The 14,326-nt window shown below is 39.7% G+C and overlaps 1 protein-coding gene across 8 annotated transcripts in view; it reads left to right on the top strand.

The window, feature by feature from the left end:
- Positions 1-14,326, top strand: part of FRYL (FRY like transcription coactivator) — a 300,849-nt gene that overhangs the window by 274,229 nt on the left and 12,294 nt on the right. For all 8 annotated transcript variants that reach the window (XM_067735911.1, XM_067735913.1, XM_067735912.1 and 5 more), the window contains 5 exons: positions 1,752-1,919; positions 8,015-8,265; positions 10,962-11,169; positions 12,679-12,828; positions 13,499-13,597. In XM_067735911.1, coding sequence (XP_067592012.1) covers positions 1,752-1,919; positions 8,015-8,265; positions 10,962-11,169; positions 12,679-12,828; positions 13,499-13,597 — 876 coding nt within the window. The remainder of the gene's footprint in view (positions 1-1,751; positions 1,920-8,014; positions 8,266-10,961; positions 11,170-12,678; positions 12,829-13,498; positions 13,598-14,326) is intronic.

Raw genomic sequence — 14,326 nt, 5'->3', positions numbered from 1 at the left:
TGCATCACACTCGGTCTGCTGGTAAAGCACTGGCAGTGCTGTTGAAAGGCCAGGCTGAGCTGGCTTTCGATAGCGAGCATGTACAGTTGTCAGCTTGTGGTTGGCTTCCTGTCACCCCTCCTGTTGTGGCATCTCACCGTTACCCCAATATGTCTTTCCACTAACTTCCTATCACGTACTAAGTGATAAGGTGTTGCTGATAACAGTAGCAGCAGTTACCACTCGCTGAGTGTTTGAGATTCATCAGGCCCTGGGCAAGGTGTTTTACGTGGATTAGTCACTATAACTCTCCCCACAACCACACAAGCTAAGTCTGGTTACAGCATTTCTGTAGATTAAGTGACTTGTCCCAGGACACACTGCTAGTAAGTGCATTTGAGCCAGGCGGTCTGCATGCTACCTAAGGGACAGTCTCCTCCTGGGACTGTGCGCGTTTAAAGGAACAGTGAGTTGCTGGTAGCAGCGACTCAATGAAGAAGGCCCAGGCTCTCCCTGGAGCCAGACTAGAGGCTCAGAGGCTGGCATCGTGCCACCAACCTGCTGTGTAATTGTGGTCGTTACCTACCCTCTCCCAGTAGTACCTGCAGTACCTGCCTCATAGGAATTTCATGGGGAGGACATATAGTAAGTGCTTAACAAAGCTTAGCTCCCATGAGAGCCTCAGGGCAGAACTGACGGTCTCCATAGAAGGCCGACCCTAGTCATAGTGGTAGTGAAATTAAAAAAGAATTTGAAGCTGATTCCTCCTCACAGGGAAAAAAAAATTAGTTTTTGCCTTTATCTATTCTGAATCATGAACTTGATTTTTCTTATGTTAAATATTGGCCGTTAAAAATGTATAACCCTGCATGGGCAGAAATTGAGACACAGATGTAGAGAACAAACGTATGGACACCAAGGGGGGGAAAGTGGCAGGAGGGGGGTGGTGGTGTGATGAATTGGGAGATTGGGATTGACATGTATACACTACTATGTATAAAATGGATTACCAGTAAGAACCTGCTGTATTTAAAAAAATTAAATTTTTTAAAAGAGAAAAAAGTGTATCTAAATATTAAATAAAATGTATACTTTTAAAAAATTCAAAAAATAAAATAAAATCATAATCACAGTACCATTTCACACCTAAAAAATAATTCCTTAAAAAAAAATGTATAACCCTGCTTAAAAGAGGAAAAATTGTAATATTTTCTTAGAACATAAACCCACTGAGGCTGGCCTGCCATTACAACTTTATTGTCCTAATTCTTTACGTCTTACTGAAGATTTGTGGTATTGATTTTTGCTTAAATAAGTGAATGGCCAGTTCAGACTTATGTGCCTGCTTCCCAGTTAATGCTGCTTCTTGAGAATCCACTGAGCGTTTGGTGCCAAAGCCACGGGAGAGGTGAAAGCGCCCCCTTCACGAGTCCTTAGACCAACTGCAAGCACGAGACGTCACTGTAAAAATAAGAATTTTAGGTCAAGATTAACACAGTCACAAGGAGCTCTTTCACTTTGGTAGTTTTTATTTAGCAAAATTTAACCCTTGTTAACGGATACGTCATTTCTGCTGATGGGTTAGTTGCTTGCGTTCACAGCACCAATTCTGGCATAGACTGAAATGAGGGGAAAAAGTAATTTTAGGAAGTCAAAGAAGCTCTTTATAACTATGGCCCCAGAATGTCTTACAACATAGAATGTTTCTTGTGGCCTTTGTGACCGTCACTGACTCATAAATGAATTCCTTATCTTACTATCTCTCCTTGTAGTTAAACAATGATTCTGCTGCAGATGAAACCATGCCAGACCATCCTGATTTACTTCTTCAGTCTCAAGACTCCACGGGCAGCATCTCAACAGAAGAAGTGCTGCAAATCAGAGATGAGACCCCAAGTTTGGAAGCTTCTCTAGATAATGCTAACAGCCAGCTGCCTGAGGTGGGGAGACACGGGGGCTGGTGCATGGCCAATCTGGGCTCTTTTTAGCAATCCGTTATACCCCTTGCTTTTCTTTTGAAAGAGTTTTCATCTGATACGCTAATTAATTTGATTTGTTACCAGTATTTCTAACCTGTTGGTTAAGTGATATGGTCAGATCTGATGATTGAAAAAAAAAAAAAATTGATAGATTAAGGAAATGACCTACAGGTTAAAAATAACCCTGAGTGTTTTTAATGAGCATTTTGTGCTGCAGAATGTGATTAGGTTAATGTACAGGCGCTTCTCTGGGGATGGGAGCATCTTCTGTGGTGCTGTGCCTTCTTTGAAGGACCGCTTTTGTTTTTTCTTCTCTTTTTGCTTTGTATTTGGGTTTTTGTGATTGGTGCTATAATTGGGATGAAAACCTCAGGCCAGCTGTGTTAGCAGCTGGTTAAAATGAAACCTTTTAGAAAGATTTTGGAACTACCAGTATTATGTTTTTGGAAAGGCCTGTGAGAAATAAGCCAGATTCCAAGCTAATGACTGACCAAAAATAAGTAAGTATTAGTTTTCTTAGTTTTTTTGTTTCTTTTTTTTTTAAGATTATTACAGATATTTTTTAAACTGTAATTGCTATAGCTCTCTCATATATGCTGTTATGCCTTGGTATTAGGAAAATACTATATTTTTTTCAGTGTTAACCAAATTAATGTAGTTATTAGATCTAGACCAATCTAGTTGTTAGATCTTATTATCTGAGTCAGTTGAAATCTCATGTTCTTATTACACTGACAGTGTATTGTAGATCTTTACAGTAAGCAGATATATTCTGAAATGAAGGCATTTGGGGAGTTTTTTAAATGCTCACATTAGTACGGCTGAAGTTTAGGTAATTCAATTCAACAAATATTTATTGAGATTTACTAGATGCTGGGCATTCCATTAGGTGCTAGAAAGATGAATAAGACATTACCCTGTCCTCAGAGTGTCCACTGTCTATTAAGGGAGACAGAGATGGTTTAAAAAAAGGGCACTACATGCCAATATGAGAAACTCAGTAATAGACATGCTCAAAGCTTTGTGAAAACTCAAAGGACAACCGATCAGCTGTGCATTAAGGGTGATGGTGGCAAAGGATGGGCTTCGTGGCAGTTGAGACTTTGCAGGCAGAGGGGCATCAGGCAGAAAGACATGGCCATGTGAAATAACATGGTATGTGCAGGCAGCAGCAGTAGGAGAGATAGACGAGTCTAAGACATGCTGGGTCCCACAGGCCGTGCTAAAGACACACTTTACCTTGAGATGATAGGAAGTCATGAATTTTCATTCTTCCCAGAGATGCCTGTTATGTGACAAGCCCCGTACCAGATACCGACTTGGGAATACGGGGCACACAGGCGGTCAGACATTTCAGCAATATTTATTTATTGAGCCCCTGCCGTGTGCTGGGCGCTGTCCTAGGCCCTGGGCATATAGCACCATGTGAAACAGGCCAAGGCTCCTGGTTTATGGAGCTTAATTCTAGTAGGAGAGACAAAATAAACAGGTAAAACAGATAAAACATAAATGATATATCTGAAGGTGATCATCTTACTCTTCATACTAAGAAAATCTGACTATAATGTGGACTTGGTAAGGGAGAGAGTTAGATAGGGTGGCATTTGAGGTGAAACAAGTAACGAGGAGCCAGCCCTTGAAGGTGTGGAGAAAGAATGTTCAGGGCCCAGGAAACGGGAGTGGAGAAGGCCCTGATGAGCTGACAGGCCGGCCCTTGGGGCTGGAGCACGTGTACCTGAGGGAGTGGAGTCGGGGAGGAACTCCCCGAGGAGGGGCCGGGCGCTCTCGAGGGCAAGCTTAGAGGCCACACAGCAGGCAACCGTCTCAGGGTTTTCAGCAGGAGGACATGATCTGCTTGTGTTTATTCTCTTCAATCTTGGCTTTTTCTGGGGCAAAGGGAAAGTTGGTTCCAGTACCTCTACCTGCCACATGGAGCTTGCAGTCTGTCATCAAGGAAGGTTAAAGTCCGATCAGTGTTTTAGTAAAGTCTCTGACCGAGCTGTGGAGGGAGGATTGGAGGGGGCTGAGATGAGGAGACAAACGAGGAGAATATCAGCAGGAGATCGGGGGTCCCGAAGCGACAGAGTGCGTGGGCAGGAAAGTGTCTGCGGGGGGAGCCGACAGGGTGCAGAGCTGCGCTTTAAGTAGACTGTGTTCCTTTCAGCGTTGGAAGGCTTGCTACATGAGCATTAGCTACTGGTTAATCTAATCTACTGTGTCTGGTGTGCCTCATAGCATGTTACTGGTCAACAGACATTCTCATTAGAAACAATGGAAGACAGCAGGCTGATCCTAGAAATACCTTTTTAACAAAAGCAGTATGGTTAAGTGGTCACGTGCTTTAATTTTGTGTAGTTAACAAACAGGGAAGTCTTTTATTTTTGGTAATTAAAATAGCTGTAATCATAGTTAGTGAGTAAACTACCTCCTGTAAATCATTCATATTTATTGGAAATGAATCAGAAATTCATATATATTTCCACACATATTGGAAATTGTGTTATTTCAGATGAGACATTCATTCATCCGACAATATCTAATGGGCCTACTTCCAAGGTACTATAAAGTTCCTGAGGATACTTCTTTTTAAATGAAGGAAAACCACTTTAATTTACTAGGTTTTTTTCCCTTTTACAGTAGTACAGTTCAGTATCACTGTAAACTTCGTGACACTGGCAGATGAGAATGAAGGAGATATTTTTGAATCATACTATTTCTTTTAGAAATAATTCTATTGACAGTAAAATTAATCCCCAAAAGAATGGCTGTCCACAAGAGAATGATTCAAGTTTGTATCTGCTGGATATGATGACCTAACTTGTATTTCCCTGGTGTGCCAAACAGTGTTAGATGACCCAAAATTGTGCCTTTAAAAAACGTAGGAAAGCACTAATATATTGAAATAAAACCAGAACTCTATTATACAGAGTTATAGATGAGTTACATATGCTATGCATATTGCTATAAAGCAGTTTCTCAAGAAGAGGAATACAGTTAATTATAGTAGATGAAACATTTTATGAACTAAAGAAAAAATCCTAGAAATGTTTGAATTTTTCCCCTTAAATTATGTTAATATCGGGAAGAAGAAACGTAATAGGCTAAAGCATTCCACCTCAAGACAGAAAATTTAGAGCCCAGTGTGTCCTTCCCTTCTCTATAATATATACAAATTACTCTAGAGGGGATTATGTCCTTGTGTTTATCAGAGAAACCTCCACAGAGGGATTTCTTCTAGTATCTATAATAGTTTAGATACCAATTCATGTGTGACAGAAATTATTCCTTATAGGAAATGAAACTTGGAATGGAAGTGTGCATGTGTGTGTGTGTGTGTGTGAGAGAGAGAGAGAGACAGACAGACAGACATTGTGTAATAAGGTAAAGTTCAAGAAAATTTGATTCTCACCATCTGTGTATAATAGTGGAATTCATTCCATTAACCAAAAAGCACTCTCTTCATGCATTCTAGGTGTTATTAGAAAATTTCAGCATATACTATATAATAATAATTTTAGGTAAAACATCGATTTTCAAATTATTATTCAAGAACAAATGACAACAAATTACAGGCGTACACTAATGAAAAGTGACGGCATTAAACTAAGAAGTTTGGTGGGTTATTTCAACATGATACATAGAAGGAAAAATATCTTTCCAAATAACTAATGCTTACCCCTTTAATGGCCAGATCTTTAAGAAAAAAATTCAGATGGAAACCTTAAATAGAGTGTACTGAATATAAGCTATTGGAGCAATGAAGGAATGATTATACTATATTATTTATAAAGTACTATCCTGTGAAGACTCAAAGAGTTTGTGCTTTCCCTGCATAATTACCTCCAGACCAGTGTTCCCTTAGTACACTTCGTGTTTTCTTGCCATGTTTCTGTGCCTTCGATATCTTCTAAGTCCTTTTCCCTGAGACACCGCCTATCTTAGCTTCGGCTGCTATAACAAAATACTGTCACCAGGGGTGCTCATCAACAATAAAATGTATTTCTCACAGTTCTGGAGGCCAGGAAGTCCAGGATCAAGGTGCCAGCCATTCGTTGTCTGGTGAGGTCTCTCTTCCTGGGAGCTCTTCTTGCTGTGTTCTCACATGGTGGGAAAAGAACAAGCCAGCTCTCTGTCCTCTTATAAGGGTCCTAATCCCATTCATGAGGGTTCTACCCTCATGACCTAATCACCTCCCAAAGGCCCCTACCTCTAATACCATCCCATTGGGAGTTAGGGTTTCAACATAGGAATTTTCAGGGGACAGAAACTTTTGGTCCATAGCATTACTCCTACCCCATCTTTGTCAAAGCCCACCGTATGTCGTTTCCTCCAAAGAGACTAGTCTTCATTGCCTCAACCAGATGTGATCTTTCCCTTTGAGTACCAGTAGTCCTCTGTATATCACTTATATTTACCTTACATGTACCATACTCTACCGTATATTATCGTCATTTGTACATGAGCCTAACCCCATTATTAGTTTGCACACTAATTGTAGTTATTAATTTATCCCAGAGCACCCAGCCCAGAAGCTGGTCAAAATCCTTCATTTTATACATGAATTTTACGGATGAGGTCTGAGGTCAGGGGCTCTGGCTTTCACTTACTTTTCATAATTTGGAAGGAAAATTCTGTTTTTATCCATGAAAAAGAGATAAGGAACTACTGTAGAACTAAGTAGTAACCTTAGGTCTAAGTACTGAAAGAAGTTCATCTTTATTCCTAAAGCTGTGAGACTATTAGTGCTTACTTTCAAACTGATTGAACTAATGTCCATGCAAATTAAAACTGGTGCTGATATGACATGATATACACCCCGGAAGTATTTTTCTTTTTCAGTAGTGGTAGTTCATTTATTCAGCCAGTACCTGTTGAACTTTTACTCCACGCCAGGCACATTGGCAACATTATTTCAGTAATGTTACAATGGATAGGAAGGAAATACCACTGTATACTTTATTTTTAAAATTTTTTATTTTTAATTAATTTATTTTTGGCTGCGTTGGGTCTTTGTTGCTGCACACAGGCTTTCTCCAGTTGTGGCGAGCGGGGGCTACTCTTCGTTGCAGTGCGTGGGCTTCCCATTGCGGTGGCTTCTCTTGTTGCGGAGCATGGGCTCCAGGCGTGTGGGCTTCAGTAGTTGTGGCTCGCAGGCTCAGTACTTGTGGCGCACGGGCTTAGTTGCCCCGTGGCATGTGGGATCTTAGTTCCCCGACTAGGGCTCAAACCCATGTCCCCTGCATCTGCAGGCGGATTCTAAACCACTGTACCACCAGGGAAGTCCACACTGTATACTTTATAACACACATTTCCATTATCATTTCCCCCATTGACAAATGTTTATAGTTCATTTAATTCTCAAAAGTACAACAGTCTAAAATTTCCCAGTGTTCTCTGAACTCTAACTCATTGATGAAGCAGCCTCAGAACTCAAACCTAAATGAGTTACTGTGGTCTTATCACCTGAAAGCAAATCTTACATCTCTGGTGTTCGGCTCACTTAAACCAGTCAGGTGGCCCTCCCTGTTTTCGTTCAGCAGCCTCCTGATTGGTCAGGACCTGTTCTTGATTCACGGTAGCCCCATAGGACCAGTGGGTTAACCATTTTGAATTACCTCCCCTTCTTATATCCACGATTCACTGGATGTAAGGTTCAAGCATAATGAAAGAAATGACATTTCAAATAAGAGAGAATTGATAGTAATAATACAAAGTTATACTTATGTGGAATTAGAATATGTATGAGAGAAGGTGTTATATATATAAGGATATATTTCTAAGTAAACACCTAAATCCTAGTAGGAGAAAAAAGATCTCCATGATGTTTCTAAGTGGCAATAGGTGATACATTTTAATTTCAAAATATTTTAAAGCTGGAAATATTTTTAAAAATCAATTTTATATGATCAGAGTCCAAAAATTCCAAAACTTAAACTGTGTAAATGAAGACTGCCTAGTAAAACAGATGTAGGTCGGTGGCAATAGTCATTTATTCTGTGTTGGTAAAATTCTCTTTAATGTTTTTCAAGGCCATAAAAAACATAATTGTTTTACAGGATACAAGCTCAGTATTAAAGGAGGAACAAGTTCTTACAGCCTTTGAAGATGAAGGGTCGTATATTATTCAAGAACAGCAGGATTCTCTCGTGTGTAAAGGGATTCTTGATTTAGAGGAAACTGACATGCCAGAGCCTTCGGCTCCGGAGAGCTACCCCAGGTCAGTCTGTGAAGAAGATGTCACCTTAGCTCTGAAAGAACTGGATGAACGATGTGAAGAAGAGGAAGCGGATTTCTCTGGGCTGTCTAGGTGAGAATACAGTATCACAGACACGATAATGAGGTGATATTTTCTCTCCTATCGCCTCCCAAATATGACCCTCTGTTCTAGTAAGCGGACTTTCATTCCTGTGTGTGTTTCCAAGGTAAAATGAGTTACCTCATTTTTACGATGGGTTTATTTTCTATTATTGACATTCACTTAAAGAAAAACAAGTAGGCCATTCTCAGAACATAGTGAATAGCATTCTGCATTTAGCAGTACACCAAGTACCTATTTTGGCAAAATGCCAAATGGCCGGGTGTTAAAATCAATATTGGGCCATGGCCAGAACCAAGTATCAAAATCATGGAATGAACTCTGTGATACCAGAACAAATCTGAAATAGGTTCCAAAGATAGTTTTATGGTTTTATTATCAACAGTCTTTTTTTTTTTTTTTTTGCGGTACGCGGGCCTCTCACCGCTGTGGCCTCTCCCGCTGCGGAGCACAGGCTTCGGACGTGCAGGCTCAGCGGCCACGGCTCATGGGCCCAGCCGCTCCGTGGCACGTGGGATCCTCCCGGACCGGAACACGAACCCGTGTCCCCTGCATTGGCAGGCGGACCCTCAACCACTGCGCCACCAGGGAAGCCTCAACGGTCATATTTTTAAAGCTTGACTTATATAATGGGCAAAAGTGACCATTTCTTACTACTGTCAGATGTTAGAGTGCTCCTTTTAAATGTTTATGCACCATAGCTTCAAAATTATCACAAAGTGATAGTTGAATTCTTAAATAGGACTTTTTTTCACTCATGGGCTGACAAAATTGAATAATCAATTATTACATAAAGTTCTTAAAAGAAAGTTTGGTGGCTGTTATGTAACTTAAATACCAAACAGTTCTATAATGATGAGACTTATGATATAATCTACATCTACTATTTTGCTTTTTAAATTAATTTTATAAATATTTGTGGCTCAAAATAATGTTCTTTATAAGCACATCTAATTTAATGCACTCTCTATCAGTGTATTTATTTCCCTATTCAACAGTTTGAAGCTCCCTGATAATTATTTTTATAAGTAATCAAGTATATCAGAGCTTTACTCCTACAATAAAAGCTTTTCATTTGGGCTTCCCTGGTGGCGCAGTGGTTGAGAGTCCACCTGCCGATGCAGGGGACACGGGTTCGTGCCCTGGTCCAGGAAGATCCCACATGCCGCAGAGCGGCTGGGCCCGTGAGCCATGGCCGCTGAGCCTGCACGTCCGGAGCCTGTGCTCCGCAACGGGAGAGGCCACAACAGTGAGAGGCCCACGTACCGCAAAAAAAAAAAAAAAACTTCTCATTTATATCAGTACTTCAAGTGATAATTGAGTTTTAACATATATAGCACATGAGATTTTTCATTCTCAGTGTATCTGGAATGCCTGCCTACACTTGAAAGTGTACATTCAGATGTTAACAACAAATCTTGGTGACACACCTTGTTCATATTACTGACTTGGATGTGACAGTAGCCTACGCAATCACTCACTCATTGATCATACACAAGTTAAGGGACACCAGAAATGATGCAGGGGTAGATACTCAGCTGTCTGCCTTTCTAAAAGGCTGCAGCCAAAGTGCTGACTTTGGCCAAGCACTGAAGTTGAAATAGAATTAAACATCCTTACTAAATATAGGGGTATATGTACTCAAGCTTAGAGGATACATTTTGTTCAAATCAATCACCACAGTGACATTTTAAAAATTAAACTTTTTGAGATATAATTTTTCACTTCAAATGTCTGCTTCATTTTGATCTTTTCCCCCCCAGTCTTCTCAGATCCCTCTCTTCCATAGGAATTGCTCCGTAATTTCTATAAAGCCTTGTGGAGCTACCCTGTAATGTGAAATACGCAATATTAAGACCCAGAGTCACACATTTCCTTATAGGATGCCCAACCCAAATACATCTCCATCTTTTCCCATTGTCTCATTTTTGTATGTATTATCTGACTGTGGGGATTATAAATTTCTCAAAGAAAATGGCCAGGCCTTATGTTTGTTTGAGTCAGATCTGTTACTGCCATACTGCTAGGCATATAGTATATGTCATGGCTTTAACACTGGGTTTGGTCCCATTTGAAGTCCTGGCTTCAAATTCTGGCTCTGTCATTTCCTACCCAGTAGCCTAGGCACATCATTTAACTTCGCTGAACTTTTTGTTTCCTCACTGGTAAAAAATCAAGATAATAATAGTACTTAATTGTCCTTGAGTTGCTGTGAAGATTGAATGAAAACAATCTGTATAAAGCACCTAATATATAGCCCTTGACATAAAAGTACATGACAAAAACTTTAAAAATATTATCATTGTCAATCTGGGCCTGTTCAAATAAAAAGCCTCCAAAATTGACCATTTAAAATGAAAGCATTCTAATCTGTATTATTCATAGAAGTTACAGAAATTATTCCATAGCCCTGGCCTATGCTAGGACTTGAGCTGTTGTAAGCTGGTCATGTGAAATTAGATTTCTGATTCCAAAGATGCTAAGAAAGAAGAAGATGCTAGAAAGAACAGGATGAATAAGAAAATCAGCTTGTTTGTGCTTCCTCACAAAGTTTAGGTGGTTGCAAATTTTCTAAATCAATGTGTATATACGAGTAAAAAATAATCCATGTTAGATGACAAACTATTTTAAGTAATTGAGTGTGTTCTTTTGCGATAATATTATGATGATGATATCTGTGTTAACAGTCAAGATGAAGAAGAGCAAGATGGTTTTCCAGAAGCACAGACATCACCTCTGCCATCACCATTTCTTTCTGCCATCATAGCCGCTTTTCAGCCAGTAGCGTACGATGATGAAGAAGAAGCCTGGCGCTGTCACGTCAATCAGATGCTGTCTGACACCGATGGGTCCTGTGCAGTGTTTACTTTTCACGTGTTTTCTAGGCTGTTTCAGGTCAGTGAGGTTTAGGGTTTCTGAATTCATATTATAGTTACCTGATAAAGTTATGGGGTTTTGGCTAAAATCAGTATCTCAAATTTTAATATTCCCACTGATTCCCTTTAAAAATTTTTATTTTCCTAAGATAGTGATATTTAAATTTACACTTCGACACTGTAGCACTGCTGGGACATTATACAATGACTAGTACCGATATCGCCTCTAAGGCAATTAGAGTAAAACTTCAGAACAACATCTGATAAGTTTTCTGCAGTATGCTAGGCACTTCCAGGGACACGAAAGAAATATAAAGCATGGTTCCTGCCTTCAAGGAGCTTACGTCAGTATCATAAGACAACTTATCATAAAGTGTTAAATTCATTGGCACTTTCATCACTGTGTGGGGACCTTACAAATTTTAGCCAGGCTTGCTTCCAGCCCTAAAAATAATATGAGCTGACATTTATTGAGCATTCAGTACATGCTAGGCGCTAGGCTAAATGTTCTACATTAAGCAATTCTTACAATAGACCTATGTAACGTAGATGTGTTTTTAGCATTCTGTAGCTAGGGAAACCAAGGCAGAGAGAAATGCCACCATTTAAGTCATTATTCTCCAAACTACCTGCCACCTTTCCTCCCTACCTCAGCAACTTTGCCCATCTTAGAAAACCCAGCTCACTACACATTGTCTCTGAGGTTTTCCCAACCAACCACTCCAACCTTCGGTCTCTCCCTCCTGGAAGTTCTTTAGTGCTTATTACCTGGAGCATTTATTTATTTCATTCTGTAGTTTTGCGTTGTTACTCGGGTTTCTATTTATATTCTTTTCATGCCAGAGATACAAATTTCTTCATGCCCAAGACTGTGGCTTATGCTTTTTTTTTTCCTAATTAATCATAATGACAGCTAATGGTGCTACACATATACATGTAGGTACACGTTAAGTATTTGTATAGTAATTACACTGTTGATGACACTAATCCATTGAGTGCTCACTATGGGTCAGGCACTGATTGTTTTATGTGATTGAATATTCTTGAGTTTTGAGAAGATATTATCCTTGATGCATTTTGATGACTTAAAGTCAGAAGGCAGCTCATAGCCAAGGAGAGTACACTACTTTTACTGAAAGTTTCTTTCAGGTAGAACTTAACTTTAGAAGAGCTAATTCCTCACACATGTGAGGACTTTATTTCCAACAACATATATAGCATGTATTCCTTCTGTCTTTCCTAATGAAAAAAACCTCAGGAATGGGGAGATGAATGGCCTGTATCAGTAGTTTCTTTTTTCAGGAATACTGTTCTGTAAATACTGTTTTGATCATTTTTAGAAATTACCATGTTTCCTAAAGTGCCTAAAAACAAGGACTTACAGATCAGTTTTAAGAGTTCTATACAGCACTACAATAATAGTTTTAAAATAAAAGGTTGCTCTAATTATAAATTATGCTTTTTTACTTAAACATGAAAAAAGGCTTTCATATGAAATACTAACATTTTTCTTATGTTTCCTCCATAGTCAATTCAAAGAAAGTTTGGAGATATAACTAATGAGGCAGTCAGCTTTCTTGGTGAGAGTCTGCAACGCATTGGTACCAAATTTAAAAGTTCACTGGAAGTGATGATGATGTGTTCAGAATGCCCGACAGTCTTTGTGGATGCTGAAACAGTAAGTTTTAACATGAGGGCTTATTATAAAAACTAAATTGAAGTGGCATCATTCAGTAAATGGTCTTTTTTTAAGGTAATTCAGAATTTTGAAGTCTGAAGGTTCATATTTTCAACTTGATTATAAATATCTAGCAGAATATAATTCCCGTGTATTATATGCAGTGGCTTGTGACTATTTCTGATTCTGGCCTCTCCCTGCCCTCACCCTCCACAGAGTCCTAGATGGGGAAGCTGAAAGATCATGCTCTAGAGATGTGTACTTTTCCTGATTCCTGAGTACAAGCGGGTAGGAGAGGGCTAGACCTCCCCCATGAAGAACCCAGAACTCCCTGGTCTTCCCCACTTGTGTCCAAGCACGCCTGTAGGTTACGTATTAAGGTTTTTAAAGAATTAAGGTTTAAAAAAGCTTCAAGGGTGTTACCTTTAAGGTATATCCTGGACTGACATGCCATTTTTGCCTGAGCCCATTTTGGAAGGCAGTTGAAGGCATGCTTATCCTTCTGACATTGCACTGCACTTCTCCTCTGTTTCAGTGAAAGGTCAGTCCTTAGTACGGGACAGCGTACAGTTAGGGAGGCCAGCTTAAGCTGGCCTGAAAACCAACGTTTTTGGTCTCAGGATTGTGATCAGAAACGGTGACCTGGATCAATGTGTTTCTGATTTGACAGCTGATGTCCTGTGATTTGCTAGAAACACTCAAGTTCAGTGTTTTGGAATTGCAAGAGCACCTGGATACGTACAATGCCAAACGAGAAGCAGCTGAGCAGGTCAGTCTGTTTTTACCATGTAAAATAAAGTAGTTGCTTGTGACACTGGAAGCGCTAACCTGGCATAACAGCTGAGATGGAAAACAGAACCTGTTAACACTTGCCTCAGGGTTATACTGAGAATGTTGGGGCCTTGGAGCTCTCTGTCCAGTAAATTCCTATCTTTAGCTTTTAGAAATTGGCCCTCTAAGAGCCTAAGAGCACAATGGAAAATTAGCTTTATAAAATGCTTCTGTGTTGAGACTGTAATAGCTGCTGTCAACATTGCAAGCTGGGGTATAAAGGCAGTATTTCCCTGAGAAAGGCACAGTGATGTTGTGGTCCAGAAAAATCTGCAACCTGTGACAAAGTGGTCCTCTTTTTCCTGTGATGTGTATGTGTACGTGGGCAAGCAAAGGGAGAAAGAAGCACACAGTGTATTATAGATGTTACCTGCAAAGAAATGTTTAACTCCAGTGTGGCACTGCAAAACACAGTCGTTCTCTTCCCTGAGAGTAAATCCAGTATATTTTCAATTGGCAGGGGCAGAAAAACTTAAAGGAAAAAAAGTTTCTCCTTTTCACACAAACTGCATACAGTAAAAAACAAAAACAAAAACAAAAAAAACTGCATACAGTAGGCATTTTTTCCCCTAGAATAGGAGATGAGTCTTTCATTAATAAGTACTAAATATCTATCACATGTAAAGGCCTGTGAAAAATGAAGTGTTAAACCTGTTTCTTATTCCCT

The sequence above is a fragment of the Pseudorca crassidens genome, chromosome 4, assembly GCF_039906515.1.
Source record: "Pseudorca crassidens isolate mPseCra1 chromosome 4, mPseCra1.hap1, whole genome shotgun sequence".
Lineage (NCBI taxonomy): Eukaryota > Metazoa > Chordata > Mammalia > Artiodactyla > Delphinidae > Pseudorca > Pseudorca crassidens.
The sequence above is the reverse complement of the archived record's forward strand: the minus strand, read 5'-3'. Positions and strand labels throughout refer to the sequence as shown.